At 37.7% G+C, this 17,238-nt stretch overlaps 1 protein-coding gene across 8 annotated transcripts in view; it reads left to right on the top strand.

The window, feature by feature from the left end:
* The window catches only part of tenm4 (teneurin transmembrane protein 4), a 206,451-nt gene that overhangs the window by 86,808 nt on the left and 102,405 nt on the right, over window positions 1-17,238 (top strand). For 4 of the 8 annotated variants that reach the window (XM_026282779.1, XM_026282776.1, XM_026282775.1 and 1 more), the window contains 3 exons: window positions 7,193-7,439; window positions 12,032-12,130; window positions 13,392-13,627. In XM_026282779.1, the coding sequence (XP_026138564.1) occupies window positions 7,193-7,439; window positions 12,032-12,130; window positions 13,392-13,627 (582 nt within the window). Of the gene's footprint in view, window positions 1-7,192; window positions 7,440-11,126; window positions 11,202-12,031; window positions 12,131-13,391; window positions 13,628-17,238 lie in introns of all 8 variants that reach the window. The other 4 variants (XM_026282782.1, XM_026282778.1, XM_026282781.1 and 1 more) reach the window with 3 other exon arrangements.

Here is a 17,238-nt window from a genome sequence, read left to right as displayed (position 1 = left end):
GGGCCACTAATGGTGTATGGATCCCCTTTAAGGGCTTGCACAACATGCTTTTGCAGTTGACCAGACAGGAATGAACGGGTGGAAATTAAGCGGCAGGGTCACTTTGCAGCTCCGCATTTAGATCAGTTGGGTTTCATTAGAGCTTATTTAATCATTCCCTCCCATTGCTGGCGTGAGGGAAGCGAATGAGGTTTACGGGCTAGCACCGGGACATATATCCACTGGAGAGATCACAGCAGACAGGAAAAGAGAGATTTAATAAGCAACAAATGGGATAGCTGCAGAGGGCACCGAGGACGAGCTTTTTCCTACTCGCCATTCCTGTGAGTTTCACCTGCGATTATTTTTAATGAGAACATTCGAGTTATTTATATAGTCCGTTCAGCTAGGCACCTGGATGCGACCGTTGTCCATATTTCTAATTGCAACCAGCCAGCTGTTTTCCTAATGCATTGTCACCTATTGTAAATGTACAGTGTATGCTCCTGAATCATCGCTTTATTTAGATAATCCATTGTGAGGTTACCATGGTGATAACAAAGTGCCAGACAGAGCCATCTGCACGCTTCAACGTCAAATATGTCTTCAGGACCCAAGGGGACACAAAAATGACACATATTTATTTAATGAAAAACAGCACATTTGCTTTTGATTCGGCATGATCTTCGAAACAACAGGTTCTCGAATGCAGTGAGAGATTTCTGGTGTATTTATTCCTTCGGTATATCTGCGAAGGTGTCAGCGAGGCCGCCAGTTACTCACACTTGATGAGTTTGAGAGCATGACTGATTCTGAGCGCCGTTAGCTATATCTGCTAGCCTTCATATGAAACCCGTGAAGACAGCTTGTATTTTCGCATGTATCCGTCTTTCCTAATGGCTAGGAACAACACCTTAACTGATGATTGAATGGAGGAAAATGTGTGAAAACCACAGACACCCAACCCTCCATTAACACTCAGGGTGGCTGTCGGCTCTTTGCGCTGTTCAGAAAGCTGGATCCACCACAATATATTCAGACATTCACGATCAGAAAATGAAGCTAGCGGGATAGACAAATGTTCAACAATCTGTGGGCATTCGTCTTATTTTTAGCTGCTGGAGTTGCAGCAGTGGACGTCGTTTAATGATCTGTCTGTCTTGCGGAGGGATTTAGATTAATTCTGCAGCCCGTCTCACACATTGCACGTTTGATCGGGTGTCTGAGGCACGTCATACGAGTTCTCACTCTCAGGTGTGACTGTCAAGAGTGAGACTCGGATTTTGTTACTTTAAATAAAATGACCAGTAAACTTTCTACAAGTTATCTGCACTTTCCAAATGGAATAGGTACATCTCATGAAAACTTTATGAGGAAAAATCAAATCTATCTATCTATCTATCTATCTATCTATCTATCTATCTATCTATCTATCTATCTATCTATCTATCTATCTATCTATCTATCTATCTATCGTTCTTGCAATCATTCAGTCCATCTGCCTGTCACCATTCGGTAAAGTTTATTTAAAGACAATTAAATTAATATAACTTAAATATTAACTTAACTATAATATTAACTTAATTGTTTTTACACTCTTGACTGGAATTGTTTGTATCCATTGTGCTACATGGACACAGAGGATTTATTTTGTAATTATGAAACTCTAAAGATACGTTTGTATCACCACATTTCTTATCAATTATTCATAAACAAATCAATTCTGCTCCAGGGTTTGATGTTTTAGTGTCACTCGTTGGTTAACTTACACTGCTGACTGGAGCAGCCCAGTTTTCCTTGGAGATTGACTTCAGACAACGTTAATGGGCTTTTGACGCCTGTAAATATTGAGCTTGAGAGAAATTGAGCTTGAGCTTCTGAAATATTTTTGGACTGTGATCTGTTGCTAAACGGAGTCAAACTAATCAAGAACATTCTCACAGATCAAATTAGCTTTTTAACATGTTTTAGTAAAGTTCTTGCACCTCTTTTGAGTACACCCCTCCCCCATTTAAAACATGCTGCTAATCTACATAAATATGCCATGGGATTTCCACAGAGAACTGCTTGTCTCCCTTTGTAATTGCTATTTTATTCATTTGCTGTCTTGTAATCATAAAGCAATTTTACAACCAGCAAAGTGTCATCTAGAATAATTAGATGCCTATTATATTCTTAATCTCAAGAGAGGGTGAATCTAAAAAAAAAAAAAAAAAAAAAAAAAAACATCCAGATTTATTTTCCGAAATTATATTTTATAAAAGATAAAATACATGTTTGTTTAAAGAAAAGTAAAAATTTTGCTTAAATAAAATAAATGTGTGTGTGTGTGTGTGTGTGTGTGTGTATGTATGCATGCATGTGTATATCACACACACACACACACACACACACACATACATACAGTGCTTTTTACTGAATCATGAATATTTCTGAATGATTCTCATTACAACCATACAGAATAAAATAAATAAGTAAAGAATATTATAAAGTGTTATAACAGGCTTCATTTTCTGTAAATGTTCTCCTCAGAAGTGTGTAAAAATTGTATTTTTTTTTATATGATAAGTTAAACAATACTCTGCTTCTTTTTTGAAGACCATTTGAGACCTAAGAACTTTTCCGGATTTGTCAGTTCTTTAATGGCAAAGCAAACTTCTTTGCTGGCAAACGGAATTGTGCAAACTAGATCGATCAAAGACCTTCCACTCTTACAGGTCCTTCTGGACTGCGCTGAATTGTTCCTGCTGAATCATTGCTTCTCCTCTTATTATGCTCATTGTCTCAAGGACTCGAATGAGCCTTACCTTCTGTGCTTTTCAATAGAAATAAAGCTCCAACCCTTCAATGCTGCATCAGCACTTCTGTTTACTGGCTGCTGTTTAGGGAATAAAAACCCTGCGTTAAGACAAACTTGTTCCGAAAACACAACACAGGAGTTTAGATGTTTAGTGAAGTGTTTAGAAATGGGGTGATGCATCGCCTAACCTTGTTGTAAGTCCATTACTATTTGTAGCATTCATAACATGTATAATGGGGTTTTCATGCAGTTGTTGTTGTTACCTGAGGGGCTGTACGTCTATAATTTATTTTCCCTGGCAAAATTTTAGTTCTGAGTAGAATGCTACATTCTTAAGAGCCACAGTTTTTATATTGATTCCGAAATCAACCTGTGAATGACTTTTTGCATACTGCATTTTATATTGCAATAGGAGAGAGAAAAAAATTAAAGCATTAAAAACTACAAATTAATTCAATCAAACAAGCCAGATAATCAAGTCCTGTTGACATTAACCTTCTTTGAATGTCACCACTTTCATAGTAGTAGTACGCCCGCACGTTGCGTACCTTTATAGTGCAGGGGAAATGGTTTACCTCTCTTCCAGCTCTCCGTCTGTTTTGATCCGGTTTCATCAGGGCCATCATCAGCTTGGCTCAGAGACTCAACAGAGCTCTGAGTAATTGGTAGCGTAGGATTGTGGGAATGCGGCTTGGTACGGGCCCATCTGTCACTGGCTCTGACAAATGATCCGGCCCGGTGCCCAAAATGAAAGGGAATAAAAAAAGTAACGTGGTCCCTGTCAGTGACGCATCCCATAATGATCTTCAGCAGAAATGTGCACTCACCACATGGTGCAGAGCACTCATTTAGTCATATGAGAGATGTGAGAACTAGCATTCTTTCACCCCGGTGACATGCTTCCAACAGAGAACATACTGTGTCACTTGGTGTGTGAAACTGCGGTAAGACCTTCGAAGCATGCAACTTTTGTGCAGTGTTCAAAAGTAAGGAATGATTCAGGGTTTTTAATTACTTGAAGCTCTATTCTGTACATCATTGTCCATGTTTCTGCTAAGATAGAAAAGTTAGTGGTTATGAAGGTCAGTTTAGTCAAGCAACCATAAATTATTTTGTATCTGCGAGGCGTATTGTTTTGATAAGTATGTGTGTACTCACATGTATCTCAGGCGTAAGGAAAATATGTGGATATATCAGGATGTTCAAAACCTGATGATTGACTAGTTTATGTAATATTTTATGTTTAGAATTGGTTGTGGCAGTCATTTAGAAAGAATGAATTTACAGATACAGCTTCTCCAGATTGTGCTGACAGTTTCTAAGAAGTTCCGTCTCTGTCTTCATTTCCTTAAAAGCATTGCAGCTACAGCCATCAACACTCTGCTTTTGTAACAAAAGACAATTACTGTCGGACTTCAGACATCCCGCTGTGAAGGATGTCCTCATTATTATGCATAATCTTTGTTTGTTTTTCTTGTGAAGACTGATTTTTTCAATAAAAGTATGCCTCGACTATTTATTTGTTTAATATATGTCAGTTAGCCTACTAAAAGGCTGTTGCATATATTCAAAGTCCCTTTAAGACAAGGTATGTCACTCGGCAGCCATCTTTGAAATGCCTCTCAGGCATTCAAGTGCAACTCCTATCTCTTTGAATGGGGAAACATCAAATTCTCCAAAACTGTTCCCTAAGCTTACGATTAAATTTAATATTTGAAATCACCAAAGAAATCTGACAACAAATCTGTCATATATGTTGTTTCTTTTGCTCAAATAGCGTTATAAAAAGCGTATTTTTCAGGCTAAGATCAGCCACTGTGCATGTTCAGTCCTAAGTGCACGTCTCAGAACTCTGGCTATTTCTATAGTAACCGGGACTTCTAACGGCAGCTGACGCACGCTGACTTTACCAATTAGTGATTGGTTCTTTCATTCAGAAGGCGGAGCTTCCTGCGATTGAGTGGCCATATTGAGCGTTGCATTTTTCCCCATTCAAAACTATATGAGTGACATGTCTTGGGTATTCTATAGTCTTTGATATAGTATATTTACATATTGGTAGCAATTTTTCACATACCTGTATTGTGGAATTATGTCCTCAGAAGTATGTTTTGCACTCTGTACTATCTGCATTTTGGTAAGCGTAATTTAAAAAAAAACAAAAAAAAAAACACTTAGTAGTAGTAGCACATTAGCTAAACATTTAATGAAAGTTGCTTAGAATCATGTTTAGCACATTAGATTAACATGAATTAAAGTTGTTAAAAGGATAGTTCACCCAAATCATAAAAGAAGATATTTAGAAGATTGCTGGTAATCAAACGGTTGGTGGTTTCCATTGATTTCCATAGTAGGTAATAAAGATACAATGAAAGTCAATGGCAACCACCAACTGTTTGATTACCAGCAATCTTTAAAATATCTTATTTTATGTTCAACATAAGAAAGCAACTCATACAAGTTTGGAACGACATGAGAGTGAGAACATGATGACAGAATTTTCATTTTTGGGTGAACTACCCCTTTAATAAATCTCATAGCACCTCATAAAACATATATGTTCTTAACTAATGAAAGTTAAATGAATCATCTTTAGCATGTTAGCTTTAGCGACTGAAGGTAAAGTTGTTTATAAATGTAAATAAAACATCTTTAGGGCATTAGCCTCCCATTAAGCAACAGTCTAAGCTCTCAGTAAAGAGATATATCTAGTTTTGAGTGTTTTCGACAGATGTAAAATGAAACTGCTTTGTTCTTGTTAAGTAAGGGTTCATAGCGCAATGAGGCGCTAGTTTATTGATTGATGAATGGTTTAGCGGATATGGAAATGAATGGCTTTTGGAGCGCACAAGGACACAAGGGTCTTTATCTGCGTCTGGATTGCCACAATCTGATGCTCACAATCTCATGTCTGATAGCTCCCATCTCCCATGACGCAAAGTGGCTTTAAGAGACAAACGCTTTGTAGGAAGCTGAAGCTGTCTTGTCGGGTCCATCCGCACAAACTGCAGTTGATCATGGCGTGAATTTCAAACAGGTAGACGAGGGTAATTCAGTCTACTTGATAATGACAGATTGTCAACAGCGTATTTTGCTTGATGAGTGTTTGTGAGATCCCAGCTGTTAGTAGAAGCCAAAGCACTATTTGGATGTGACACAGAACATTAAGTAGTATGCTAGGTGTTTCATTTTTAAGGCAACATCTTAACGTTTCTCTGAAAAGGGTCTAGTTATATTTGTTATCCAAGTAAGCTTCTCTTTTTAATTCTAATTCCAGATACATAATCACATTTATCTACTGTAACAACTAATTTATGCATTAACCACATAATTTCCACATTTTGCCATTGTACAGTGTTTACCATTTCCCTGTTTATTTATGCATTTATCAGATGCATTTGCCCAAACCAATTAGCCACACCATTAGCATTACCATTAATGGTATTTGTTAGAATTATATACAAATAAAGCAACTGCAAATTGCTGTCTGTGTTGCATGTCCCTTGCCTCAATATCTAATTCACACTATGTAGATTACTTGTTTAGCCAATTCTAAATATGGACGGGGCTTTTTGGCAACAAATGCCTTTGTAATCAGAAGATGTGTCAGACGTATTAACACAGTACATTAGGTTGTATTTATATAGACTTTTCTTAGTGTGATTTAATGAAGCATTTATGTAAAACTTATGTATACCAGAATAATAATAATAAAAAAAAAGCTCTGGTCAATCTTGAGCTCATAATTTTTTTGTTATTATAACTTTATAATGAGACGGTTAAAAACTAGAATCTAAAAGGATGGAAATAAAAAGCCAAAGTTAGGTTGCATGAGGTGTCATTAAGTTTGTATTATACTTGTTTACAGTGTTCTGACATCTGATTTCTGATATTTTATATAACAGGATTGGATGTTTCATAGTAAGACAACCCAATTCATACCACTTAACATCACAGAATGCTTATTGATGTTTCTGCTGTTGTTTCCTACTAAATCGATGTCACTTTCTGGAGGATGCTCTCATTAAGCAACAGGTTTTTGTTCGTTAAAGGGATTTTTTTTTTTATTTATTGTTTTTTTTTTTTTTTTTTTTTTTTACAAAAGACTGATCAGAAAGTGATATTGGGGATAATTTGTTGCTGTGTTGCTCGAGCAGCTGCTAGCAGGAATTCCCTGGTGTATTCTGCCATTACCAACATTTTCTTGTGCGCCCCTAGAGGACAGTTTTGGTACCGCTGCCTAAGCAGTTAACTATACCATTTCCAATAAAATGTAGGATAATGAAAATTGACTTGTTTACTTATGCAGTATCAGAAAAACGCTAGAGACAAATGTCTGTACAGCACATGCTAATGAACACTGCAGTAATTTAATTTATTTAGTTGCTGATCGGGCTGTTTCTCTCTTTTCAGAGGTCTCGTTCCAGAACCACTCTCGATTGCGGACGCCACCGCTGCCCCTGTCACACTCTCACTCCCCTAGTCAGCACCACGCCTCCTCCATTGGCTCTCTGAGCCGCAGCAACTACACCCAGCGCAGTAACCCAAGCCCGGCACCCACCGATAGCTCGGCTCCCAATGAGGGTCCTACAAGTGCCCAGGACTCAGGCAGTGCCCAGGACAACTGGCTTCTCAACAGCAACGTTCCCCTAGAGACCAGGTATATGTGGTGCTGTGATGTTCTCGTGGTAAATTGGCAAATTAAATAGTCGATAAGTGCGTGTATCTAAATTAGGTTTTTATAATGCATAAGGCATGCATATGCTGGCTGCATGAAGCATTTAACGCTGTTTGTATCAGTTTAAAAGATCAACTACACTGTAAATACTCAATAAATCTTTATGTAGCCTATTTGACGCACAATGAAATAGTGGGTCTTTCCTGTTATGCAGTACCTTTTGATGTCTCTGACTTTTACAGTTTTTTTTTTTTTTTTTTTTTTTTTGGCTTACACACATTTTCAAAACTTTACACACAAATCCACGAATTGCACACATAAAATGCAAAATGCCTCACACCTCTTGCAAGATGAATCACTGCATTCAAAACATCACAGTCACATCTCAAAAGCAAACATTTGCAAATACCTTTGCCATAATAATAATTCCCGTTAGATTTTTGTGATATATAGAGAATTGTATGTTGTGTTTTGCAAAAAAAAGTGTTTTATGAAACTGAAAACTAAGTCAAAGGCTTAAAATTAGTGTATGGTTTGGCAGATTTGGTGTGTGGTTCTGGTGTTTGAAAAAAAAAAAAAAAAAATTAAATGTGCTGTAAGTTAATTAAGAGTATCTGTAAAACAGTATACCAGACTTTCAAAAGGCTCTGGTCAGTTTAAAATGCAAAAATGTTGTAAATAACTTAGTGAATGTAACCTCGTAGGATGAACACAAATAGCCAAAGTTAGCCAATTAGCTTGAGGTGTCAGCTTGAAGTAATTATTATTATTATTATTATTATTATTATTATTATTATTATTATTATTATTATTATTATTATTATATTGTTCTACACATTTCTAATATTTTATATAGTAAAATAAATTTTTTAGATATTATTTAATAGGTTTCCCGCCAAAAAAATGTTTCACCTCCTGACATTGTTGTCATTAAGCAACAACCCTTTGTTAAAGGGCTTTTACAAAAGACTAGCAGGTTGGAAAGCAATATCGGAAAGACTAACTGAAAATTTAAACAATATTTTCAATAAAACATTGTTTTGTTTAAAACATTCTAATTAACTAGATCAGGCAAATTAATTAATTAAAGATTAATTAACCTCATGAATTTATATTAATTAATTTATTCATTTGTAAATTAATTAGTTTTTAATCTTTTACACTGTATGTATGAATAAAAATGCAGTATGATTGGACATAAAATGTGCTGATAGTAGGAATGACCTTAAAAAGTGTTTAGCTGAATTAGGAATTAAATCAAGCTTTATGCTCTGTCACACCGAAGTTTCATGCGGCTCCGTTTTTACATAAATTCCTGCATCAGGCCAGAATGCATTTAAAACATGACTAAATATGCAACAAGAGAAAAGCATTTTTTTTTTTTTTTTTCTGGGCTTTCCGGGCAGTGTTGCTAAACTAATATCTCAAGCCCAAATGCATTAGATGGGCGAATTCTCTCAAGGTTCTGAAGGGGGCTTTGCTAAAAACTCAGCTCCTTATTTATCTCCCATCAGCCCTTGCTCTGTTTGCTTCTATCTGAGGCACTTGTGTGGAGGAGATCAGTCAAGAACCTCTCAGATGTCTGTTTGCATTGCACAGGCTGCTCCTCATGCATGACGCAGGCAAATCAGGGCTGTCAGACCAGCCTGAAGAGAAATGATACATACTGATACTCAGATTACCTCCACCTCCTGCACTGCTCAACCCAGCCAACCCAAATGGCTCATAAATATTTCAGCTGCTGTGAAAGTTTTAGGCTTTTCGGACTTTGTGCTAAGAGCATCTGTATAACACAGGTCTCGGATCTCAAAACTGCAATGATTTACCGTTGGGATTGCAGAGTTAAAGTACTTTCTTAATTTGTTGTGGAGCCTCTTACCTAGTTTTTCAGTTGAATCACTTACTAATTTAAAATGTACTTACTAAAAAGTATAAATATAATTATGCATTTTAAAAAAATTGGTTATAAGATAAATCATGTAGATTTTGTAAATTTATAAAGTATTTTGTAAAGCATATACATTTCCGAAATAATATTTCGTAAAGTAAAAATGTAAATAAAATAAAAAAATGTACTATGTATGAATGATGAATTTGATTTAAAAGACAGCAAGATTGTCTGCACAGGATTGTTTTCATTATACTTTTGTACAGTAATGAGTGATTTATTTTATTCTCAATGCATGTAATGTTTCCAAAAACATCATGAACTGAGCTTTATTTATGTTCATAATTCGCAAAATATTATTTATTTATTTATTTATTTATTTTTTGAATTTTGTAGTAAAATTGTAGTGTAGTGAAAACAGTAGTGTTCCTTTGGCTCAGGGGTAGACATTGTGTTTGCGGCAAGAAAAAGGTTGTGGGTTCAATTCCCAGGGAACAATCATACTGGTAGATAAAAGCATCTGCTAAAAGCATAAATATAAATGTAAAATACTATATAACCCATTCCTTTTGCTTCATTTGAATAGCTGTAATATAGAGTATAAGGAAATAATGGTGGAGGTAGGATTAAAAAAAAGTATCCTAACATTTATGTTGTTTAATAATAAGCATAAGAACTGAGGCACTTGCTCAGAAACTCTGAGCTGTTTCTTTGTCATCTTGATGTGCTTGTGACCAGCATGGGTGTGAACGGTCCACTCAACAGGAAAATGAATGTTAATTTGAATTTGCGGAGGGACAGTTAGCAACATAATGACTGATTAAACATCATGGATTTCCCCAAACTTTAATCTGGACCAGGTATTCCCATGGGATAGGGAAACAGATGGTCACGCCAGCCGATCTGCGGCAAGAGAAGAGTGGTGGAAACTGAGTAAAACAGTGACATCACACCCCACCCACAGCTCCCTCCTATCTAAAAAAAGAGCGATCAATTATCTGAATCTCTCTGATGAAATTGGAACCATTAGCAATATCCACAAGGGCAGTGAAAGATGGCCTGTCATTTAGGCTTTAGCTAATGGCTTTGTAATGGTTCCCTCTCGCGACTTTTGTACAGCGGGCCGGGCTGGAATAGGTTGGATGAGTCCCTGGATATGTAGGCTTACCGAGCCCTTCCATTGGACGAGAGCCAGGCAGTGCCAATCTTTTATTGGCTGCTTTTATGTATTCTTTTCTGACTCCTCCAAACCGGCCTCTGAGCCCTTCTTGTCTTCGTTTAAAACTTTAATTTGCCTCCCAATGCCCGAGCAAACCAACAAATGTACATAAGCCGGCCAAAGACAATCAGCCAAGCAGGCAGGCAGTCTGGAACAGCTCTGAAGAAAAGAAAACAAACATTTTCTCTTGTTGAACTGAAGGTGTTGCGCCTGCCCAATGCATGTTGATGGTTCATTTCTCCATTGCATTATCTCAGTCTCCCCTTATGGAACAGCCGTCTCAGGGGGCACGGAGCTACTGCAGACATGCTTCGCTGAATGCACACTGAGTTCCTCTCTGAATGTTAATAAACCTCTGCTTTATGGAACCATTTATTATTTAAAATCTGAAAAAAAAAAAAATCACATCTTAGAGCAGGATTTAGAGTAACCACTTGGGAATTCTGTCAGTGTAATGTGTGATTCTTTCTGAAAAGTGTCGTGTCAGCCCCCTAAACACAAAGAACGTAAAGAAATGAATGGAAAAGTAATGCCTTGTTTTTTTCTAACCACAATCATAAAGGAGCCAGAATACTCTAATGTTTATCAGAGAAGAACAGGACGCTTGCAGAGAGGGGCATGGGTCGTACAACACAAGGTACATGTGTGGTAAAAGAGCGTGAGCACTCTCGGGTGGGGCGTGCCGGGTTTCACAGGGATAAAACCCCCCACACAGAACTTTAGTTCCATAAGGATGTCTCTGTTTGCCCATTTCCACCGAAATAGTGCTGGTGCCGAGCTGTGGGACCTGTGGACTTCTTTCAGAACCGACCCACATTTCAACTGACTGGAGAGACGAGCGTTTTCATAACCGGTTATGTTATTTAAACCTCAGTGCATCACTTTCCAAAACAATTTAACTTTTAAAACTCTTTCCCCACACGGTGGGAGATACATTTGTCTGTTGTACAAAACATCAGCACCCATGCAACTGGATTAGAGGTTGGGAACAAACTTTTGTTTAATTAAATACTCATTGCAGTGGGTTCTTCCAATATAAACAGCTTTGTAAAAGATAATAGTAAAGATCTACTTTTGTTTGATCTAGTTTTGTTTAACATCAGTCTAGCCAGACTGAGAAGTTGTTTAAAAAAAAACATTCTTTGATGTGAAGATTCTCCCGCTGTCTGTTCTCTGATGTTCTGATGTTAATAGCTAAAGAACAGTATTAGTATGCTATTTGTTTGCTCCTGAGCACTGCTTTTACTTCAGTTGAAATACATTGGAACAGTTTCAAATTGGGTTCCGGATCCGGCACCAGCACCCTGTCATTGGAAATTGGGGTTTGTTTGTCCTTGTCGCCCTCTTCACTCTGTCCGTATACAGAATGCCATTGGGTGATCACATTTTTGTGTTTGCACATCTGTCTCGCTCTTGCACGCATGTCTCACTCTCGTTCCATCTGTCCATCTCTCCACCTGTGTGTAGAAACATAGCAAAGCAGACATTCCTAGAGACTTTACAGGACAACTTTATAGAGATGGACATTCTGGCCACAGCTCGCCGCGACGGGGCTTACACTGATGGGTATGTTGCATGATCTGACCGCGACTGCCAGAATCTGCTTTGCCATGCTGCATAGTGGTACCTGTGCACACTTGTTTTCCATTACATAGTGACTTTTGTAACAGAATCTAACGTTTCATTACTTACTGTATGAATTGCATGTTTCTTTTTTACAGAAATTATTTCTGAACACTAACAACTTTTCTAATTAACTCTGAATGTGTTAGCATTCTTCTCAGAGGAACGGTTCATAAGTCCTTTAGTGTGCACTACAAGACTGAACCCTGTTACCGTGAAATCATACAGATTTGAGACAGCATGAGAATGGGTAAATGGGAACACAATTATACTTTTTGGGTGAACTATCCTTTTATCGGAGCTACGGCAGGTGCAATTCTTGGTGAGTCGCCTGATAGTGTGTATTTATTTATTCTTTCTTTATCTCACATTTGTGATATTTAACGTACAAACTTAATGCTAGTAATCAGCGAAAGGCTTATTTTATTTTAATTTTTTTAGATGCATTTTATTGAGCCAGGACAACGAAGGAGAGATGGGAACATTTAGGGATGGGATCAGGAGAAAAAGGACATTAAGACAAGAATCTAACTCTAGAGCACTGCCCACGAGGCTTTGGCTGCGACAGAAATGGACAATTTACAATTGTATTTTATTTGTATTGCTAATTACGATCCTCCATAGCAATGTGCCAATATGACAAGCTTCTGTCTTGTAGTGTGCACTAAGAGTTTTTGCAAGTCTGTTATTCTGTTTTCTTGTACCTCATTAGCCTAACGTGGTTTGTTTCTGAGTTTCCCCTCGTCTGGTCAGTATAGCTTGATAGTGCTTTCAAAGTCAATGACTTCACCATAGATTATGCCATCCACAGTGAATAAGCTGTCCTGATAATGTACATCCTGCAATATCCTACAGCTTCTTGACACACGCACCCTTAAGGTGAATTAGAAATCACTACAAGGGTTTGTATTAACAAGAATCCACTGTGGTCACTCGTGCTGTAAATTAAATTTGATATCGATTCAGAATTACGATATAACGCACCCCACGGGGCACAGTGTGACTTGCTGCCAGTGCTCAGATGTGGCTATGGCAACAGCTTGGAAAAGTGCTTAGCGACAGCAGTACTGACCGGTGCGGGGAATCAAGCCTACCTTCTCTACAGATACTGTTTACCATGATGAGAAAACACTTACCACACACAGTGCTCTCTAATGTCCCATTTTTGTGAACATAAGCAATAGCATTTTCTGCGTCTCTGCAGACACTTTCTGTTCAAGCCTGGCGGGACTTCGCCCTTGTACTGCACGACTTCACCTGGCTACCCTTTGACGTCCAGCACGGTCTACTCTCCCCCTCCCCGGCCCCTGCCGCGGAACACCTTCTCACGGCCTGCCTTTAGCCTGAAGAAACCCTATAATAACTGCAACTGGAAATGTGCCGCCCTTAGTGCCATCCTCATCTCCGTCACCCTGGTGTTCTTGTTGGCTTACTTCATTGGTAAGTTACCTCTCTACGTTCTCATTCACCCTTAAAATTGCATCAAAGGTATTGGTATAATGATGTGTGCTTATTTTTTGGTTCTTAAAAGAAAAACTTTAAGGTGGTTTGCAGCTCATAGTTGATTTATGATAGTTTAGCTGATCTGAAAGGAGACCAAAACTACCAAAAGTACAGACAAAACTTGATGGTCAACAAACCACCTTTGATTGGTTAAATAGGGTTTGTACATAAATTATGCATTCTAATCTTATTGTAATACTAAAGATCATTGTAAAGGCTGAAGTAATGTTTTGTCATTGAAACATCTCGGCTCTGAATCCAAGCTGCTGATGATTATCAGTGCGTCACCTCACTGAAAGAGACTGATATGATTTTTGTTTCCACATTGTGCTAGAGTTGCGACACATAAAGATGCTGTATGCGATTCCCTTTTCAATCATTTGAAAGCTCAGCATCTGCAGATTACAGTTAACATCATTGATTTCTGACATTGTTAGTACATTTCAGTGTCCAACAACTGTATTCAGCTTGGTCAGTGAACCAAATCAATAATGGACAACAGATAAAGTGAGATATGATTGAGCCATAGCAACAGTTTATGCTGGTTGTGGTTTGATTTTTCACGTGTGGGTAACATTTATGGAGTAAAACAGTGAATAAAGAGAATTATTAACTGTCCGTGATTTATTGCAGCTGTATTAGTTTTGCACCATATTAGTCTGAACTCTGGTAATTGAATATTACTAGGTGCCCACTATTAATTCTGTTATGTTTTATAAAATCCCATGAAAGAAGTGGAAAATCCAAAGTACAAGTGAGAAAATAAGAGCTAGTCTAGCAGTTCCAAATAAAGAGAGCCCATACCTTGAAGAGTAAATCAATAATAACAATAATGTTTTGTATAACCCAATATATTTTATAGGACAGCGTGAAATAGGTTTGCATAATGTGTGTCTGCTTAGAATGTAAATTGTTGTGTGCAATCTCATGTAAAGCCCACAGAATGAAATAATATATATTTTTTTTTTTTGAAGTTGAAAATATGGGGGGAAAAATTGAGTGCAAAGTCATTTGCACAAGGTGGATCCGAATGGAGATCACACAGATGTGTCTTCATCATTAGAGATAAACAGCTTTTCATAGCTTAGGCACTGAGGGGGAAAAAAAAACAGTGTAATAGAACTGAAATGAACCATCCATCCACGCATCTATTTTGGACTTAAAAAAATAAAAAAAATAAAAAATAAATAAAAACATTGCTACTCTGTGATTCTATACAGGGTTTTGGAACTTAAATTAAATGTATGTAAACTGAAAATTGCTCAGCTCTATTTTATGGTAATCTTGTGTGCTTGTGACTGACTTTAAAGGGATAGTTCAACTTCAACATAGTGTTTATTATTATTATTATTATTATTTCTTTTTCTTTTTTTTGGAATGCAATGGTGACAACCACTGAATGTGAACTATCCCTTTAATAACTGCCTATGTAAAATGTTTTAAATCAGTTTTAGTAATCATTAGGATGCTGTCTTAGGTAGCAGGCAGCATGTAGGTTGTATATAATGCAGTGGCTTGATATGTGTTGAGAGCCTAAAAAACTAGTAGGCTGCCTACCTAGAGGTTTAAGTCATCATAGATGTCCTCCAGGTTAAAGGGCCTTTGTTCCAAACAGTTGGCAGCTGTCTTCATGCTTTAACCTGTCCTTGTACTGTCTTCAAATGTGCATCTCTATGCTCAATTACGAGGTAGAAAGCATTGCAAGATTTTTTAACTCATCATAATGTACACTTTGCAATGTATTCTTTCCTCATTAACTTATTTAAGCAATTAATTGTGAGGCATGTCTCCTGTGTGCCTTCTGCTCTATTTGTGTTCCATGCAGAATTTCTGCCTATGTAGAGTATTTATTTTCCGTCTTGAAAAGACTTTTAAGTGGTGTCTACTTAGAAGGCAGCAGCTCACAAAATTTGGGAACAAAGCTAAATACTGTTGTCTACATTAAATGCCGAAGCACTGTGCTTAATGAAGTTGTTCTCTGAGTGAGCTAGAGGGCTAGTTAAGCTTTGACCTTGTTAGGAGCCCTGCGAAGCCCACCAAGCTGATGTCTCAGCTGATCTACAGACACCCCACCCCATCCTAACCCTCTTCCAAAATCAAGCTCATCTCCCTGAGCACCTCAGGTAAACACGCATGAAAATGTAGCTCACCCTGAGAATCTGGGATTCAATCAACAACAAGGGGTCACGTTTAATTAAAAGCTGATGAGAAAATATATTTAATTTCAAGTGCAATTAATTATGTAGGCCTGTAATTGGAAACTCTAGCTGTGTTGTCTAATGAACCCAATTAAACCTCCTGACAGATGTTTTTGACTTGCTGCATAGTTTTGCCATTGCTACCCCCACCCCCCATTCTTTTTCTGTGGAGTTTGCAAGAACTGCTTCCTTGAAAGGAGTGAGATTGCAGAATTGGGAGTGGTGTGCCATTTTCTCAGTGGTGGCATGCTCATTAAGCAGGTCATTATGTCCTCGGCATCTGAAGGTCATCAGCTTCCCTCTGTGTTCATTTCCTAACGTGCTGGGCCCTCATTGTACCGCCCAATATGCAACCTCAGTCATAGCCACAAGACACTCACTCTAACTGTCGATTGACTTTGAAGCGCCACTCTTTTATTTTTTGTCTCTTTGTTTCTTCATTATTACAGTCAGCCTAATGCATTTTTAGTTTTACCTTCTGTTAAATGTATTTTTGTCAATCTATGGTGTTGGATTGTCAATGGATTGATATTCTGGAGTTGAAAGGACTGGTAGTGTTTATAGGACTTTGTGTCACAGCAAAGTTTTGGCTTGTGGTAGCCTAAATTATAATGAGGAGACTTGTTTTAACCTAATTGTGGAAGACTTTGCAAATGGGAAGTTAGATCATAGTCCTGCTTGGTCTTCATGGTACCCTTGAGCACTTAGCACCAGGTGTATTTCTTTGCAATTAGGGTTGAATCATGGTGGACAGAAACTGCCTTGTAAATTGTCGAGTTCCAAAACGAAGCTGTTTTATCAAGATATTTTGGAAAAGTTCATTCTCTGTAGCCATACTTTACAAGCACTCTGACCAGTGTAGAGATATTATTCACCCTGATAGATTCCTCTAAGCTTCAGTGTGAAAGTGAAAAATGACTTAAGACTTTTTGATCTACTAACTTGCTGATGATGTGCATTTCACTGCCTCTCATTTATAGTCAACAGTCTGAACTTGAACTGAGACCAGAGGAAGGCACATAGAAAAGACGAGGCTCCACTGGGAATTTTGGTGAAAAGATGAGGCACTCATGAATGGGGAAACTTAACACTCAAGAGTGCTCTCTAAGGTCTTACTGGTGTGTTGATTTGATTTGACACCTACTTGTGTATTTTTAAGGGCTTTAAATCCATGTGCGCTCAACGAAAGTAAGTGAGTAACCTTCAAGATAATCCATAAAAAGACACATTTTCTTTAGTCAAGAACAAACTCTTCAATAAATTAAGTAGTTTTCCTCTACAACCTTTCGTTATAATAAATGTAAACCCTCCAAATACCTACTTTAACCATGTGTAAAACAAGGGTACTAC

Source organism: Carassius auratus, chromosome 15 (assembly GCF_003368295.1).
Source record: "Carassius auratus strain Wakin chromosome 15, ASM336829v1, whole genome shotgun sequence".
In the NCBI taxonomy this organism is placed as follows: domain Eukaryota; kingdom Metazoa; phylum Chordata; class Actinopteri; order Cypriniformes; family Cyprinidae; genus Carassius; species Carassius auratus.
This window is presented reverse-complemented; position numbering and strand designations above follow the sequence as displayed.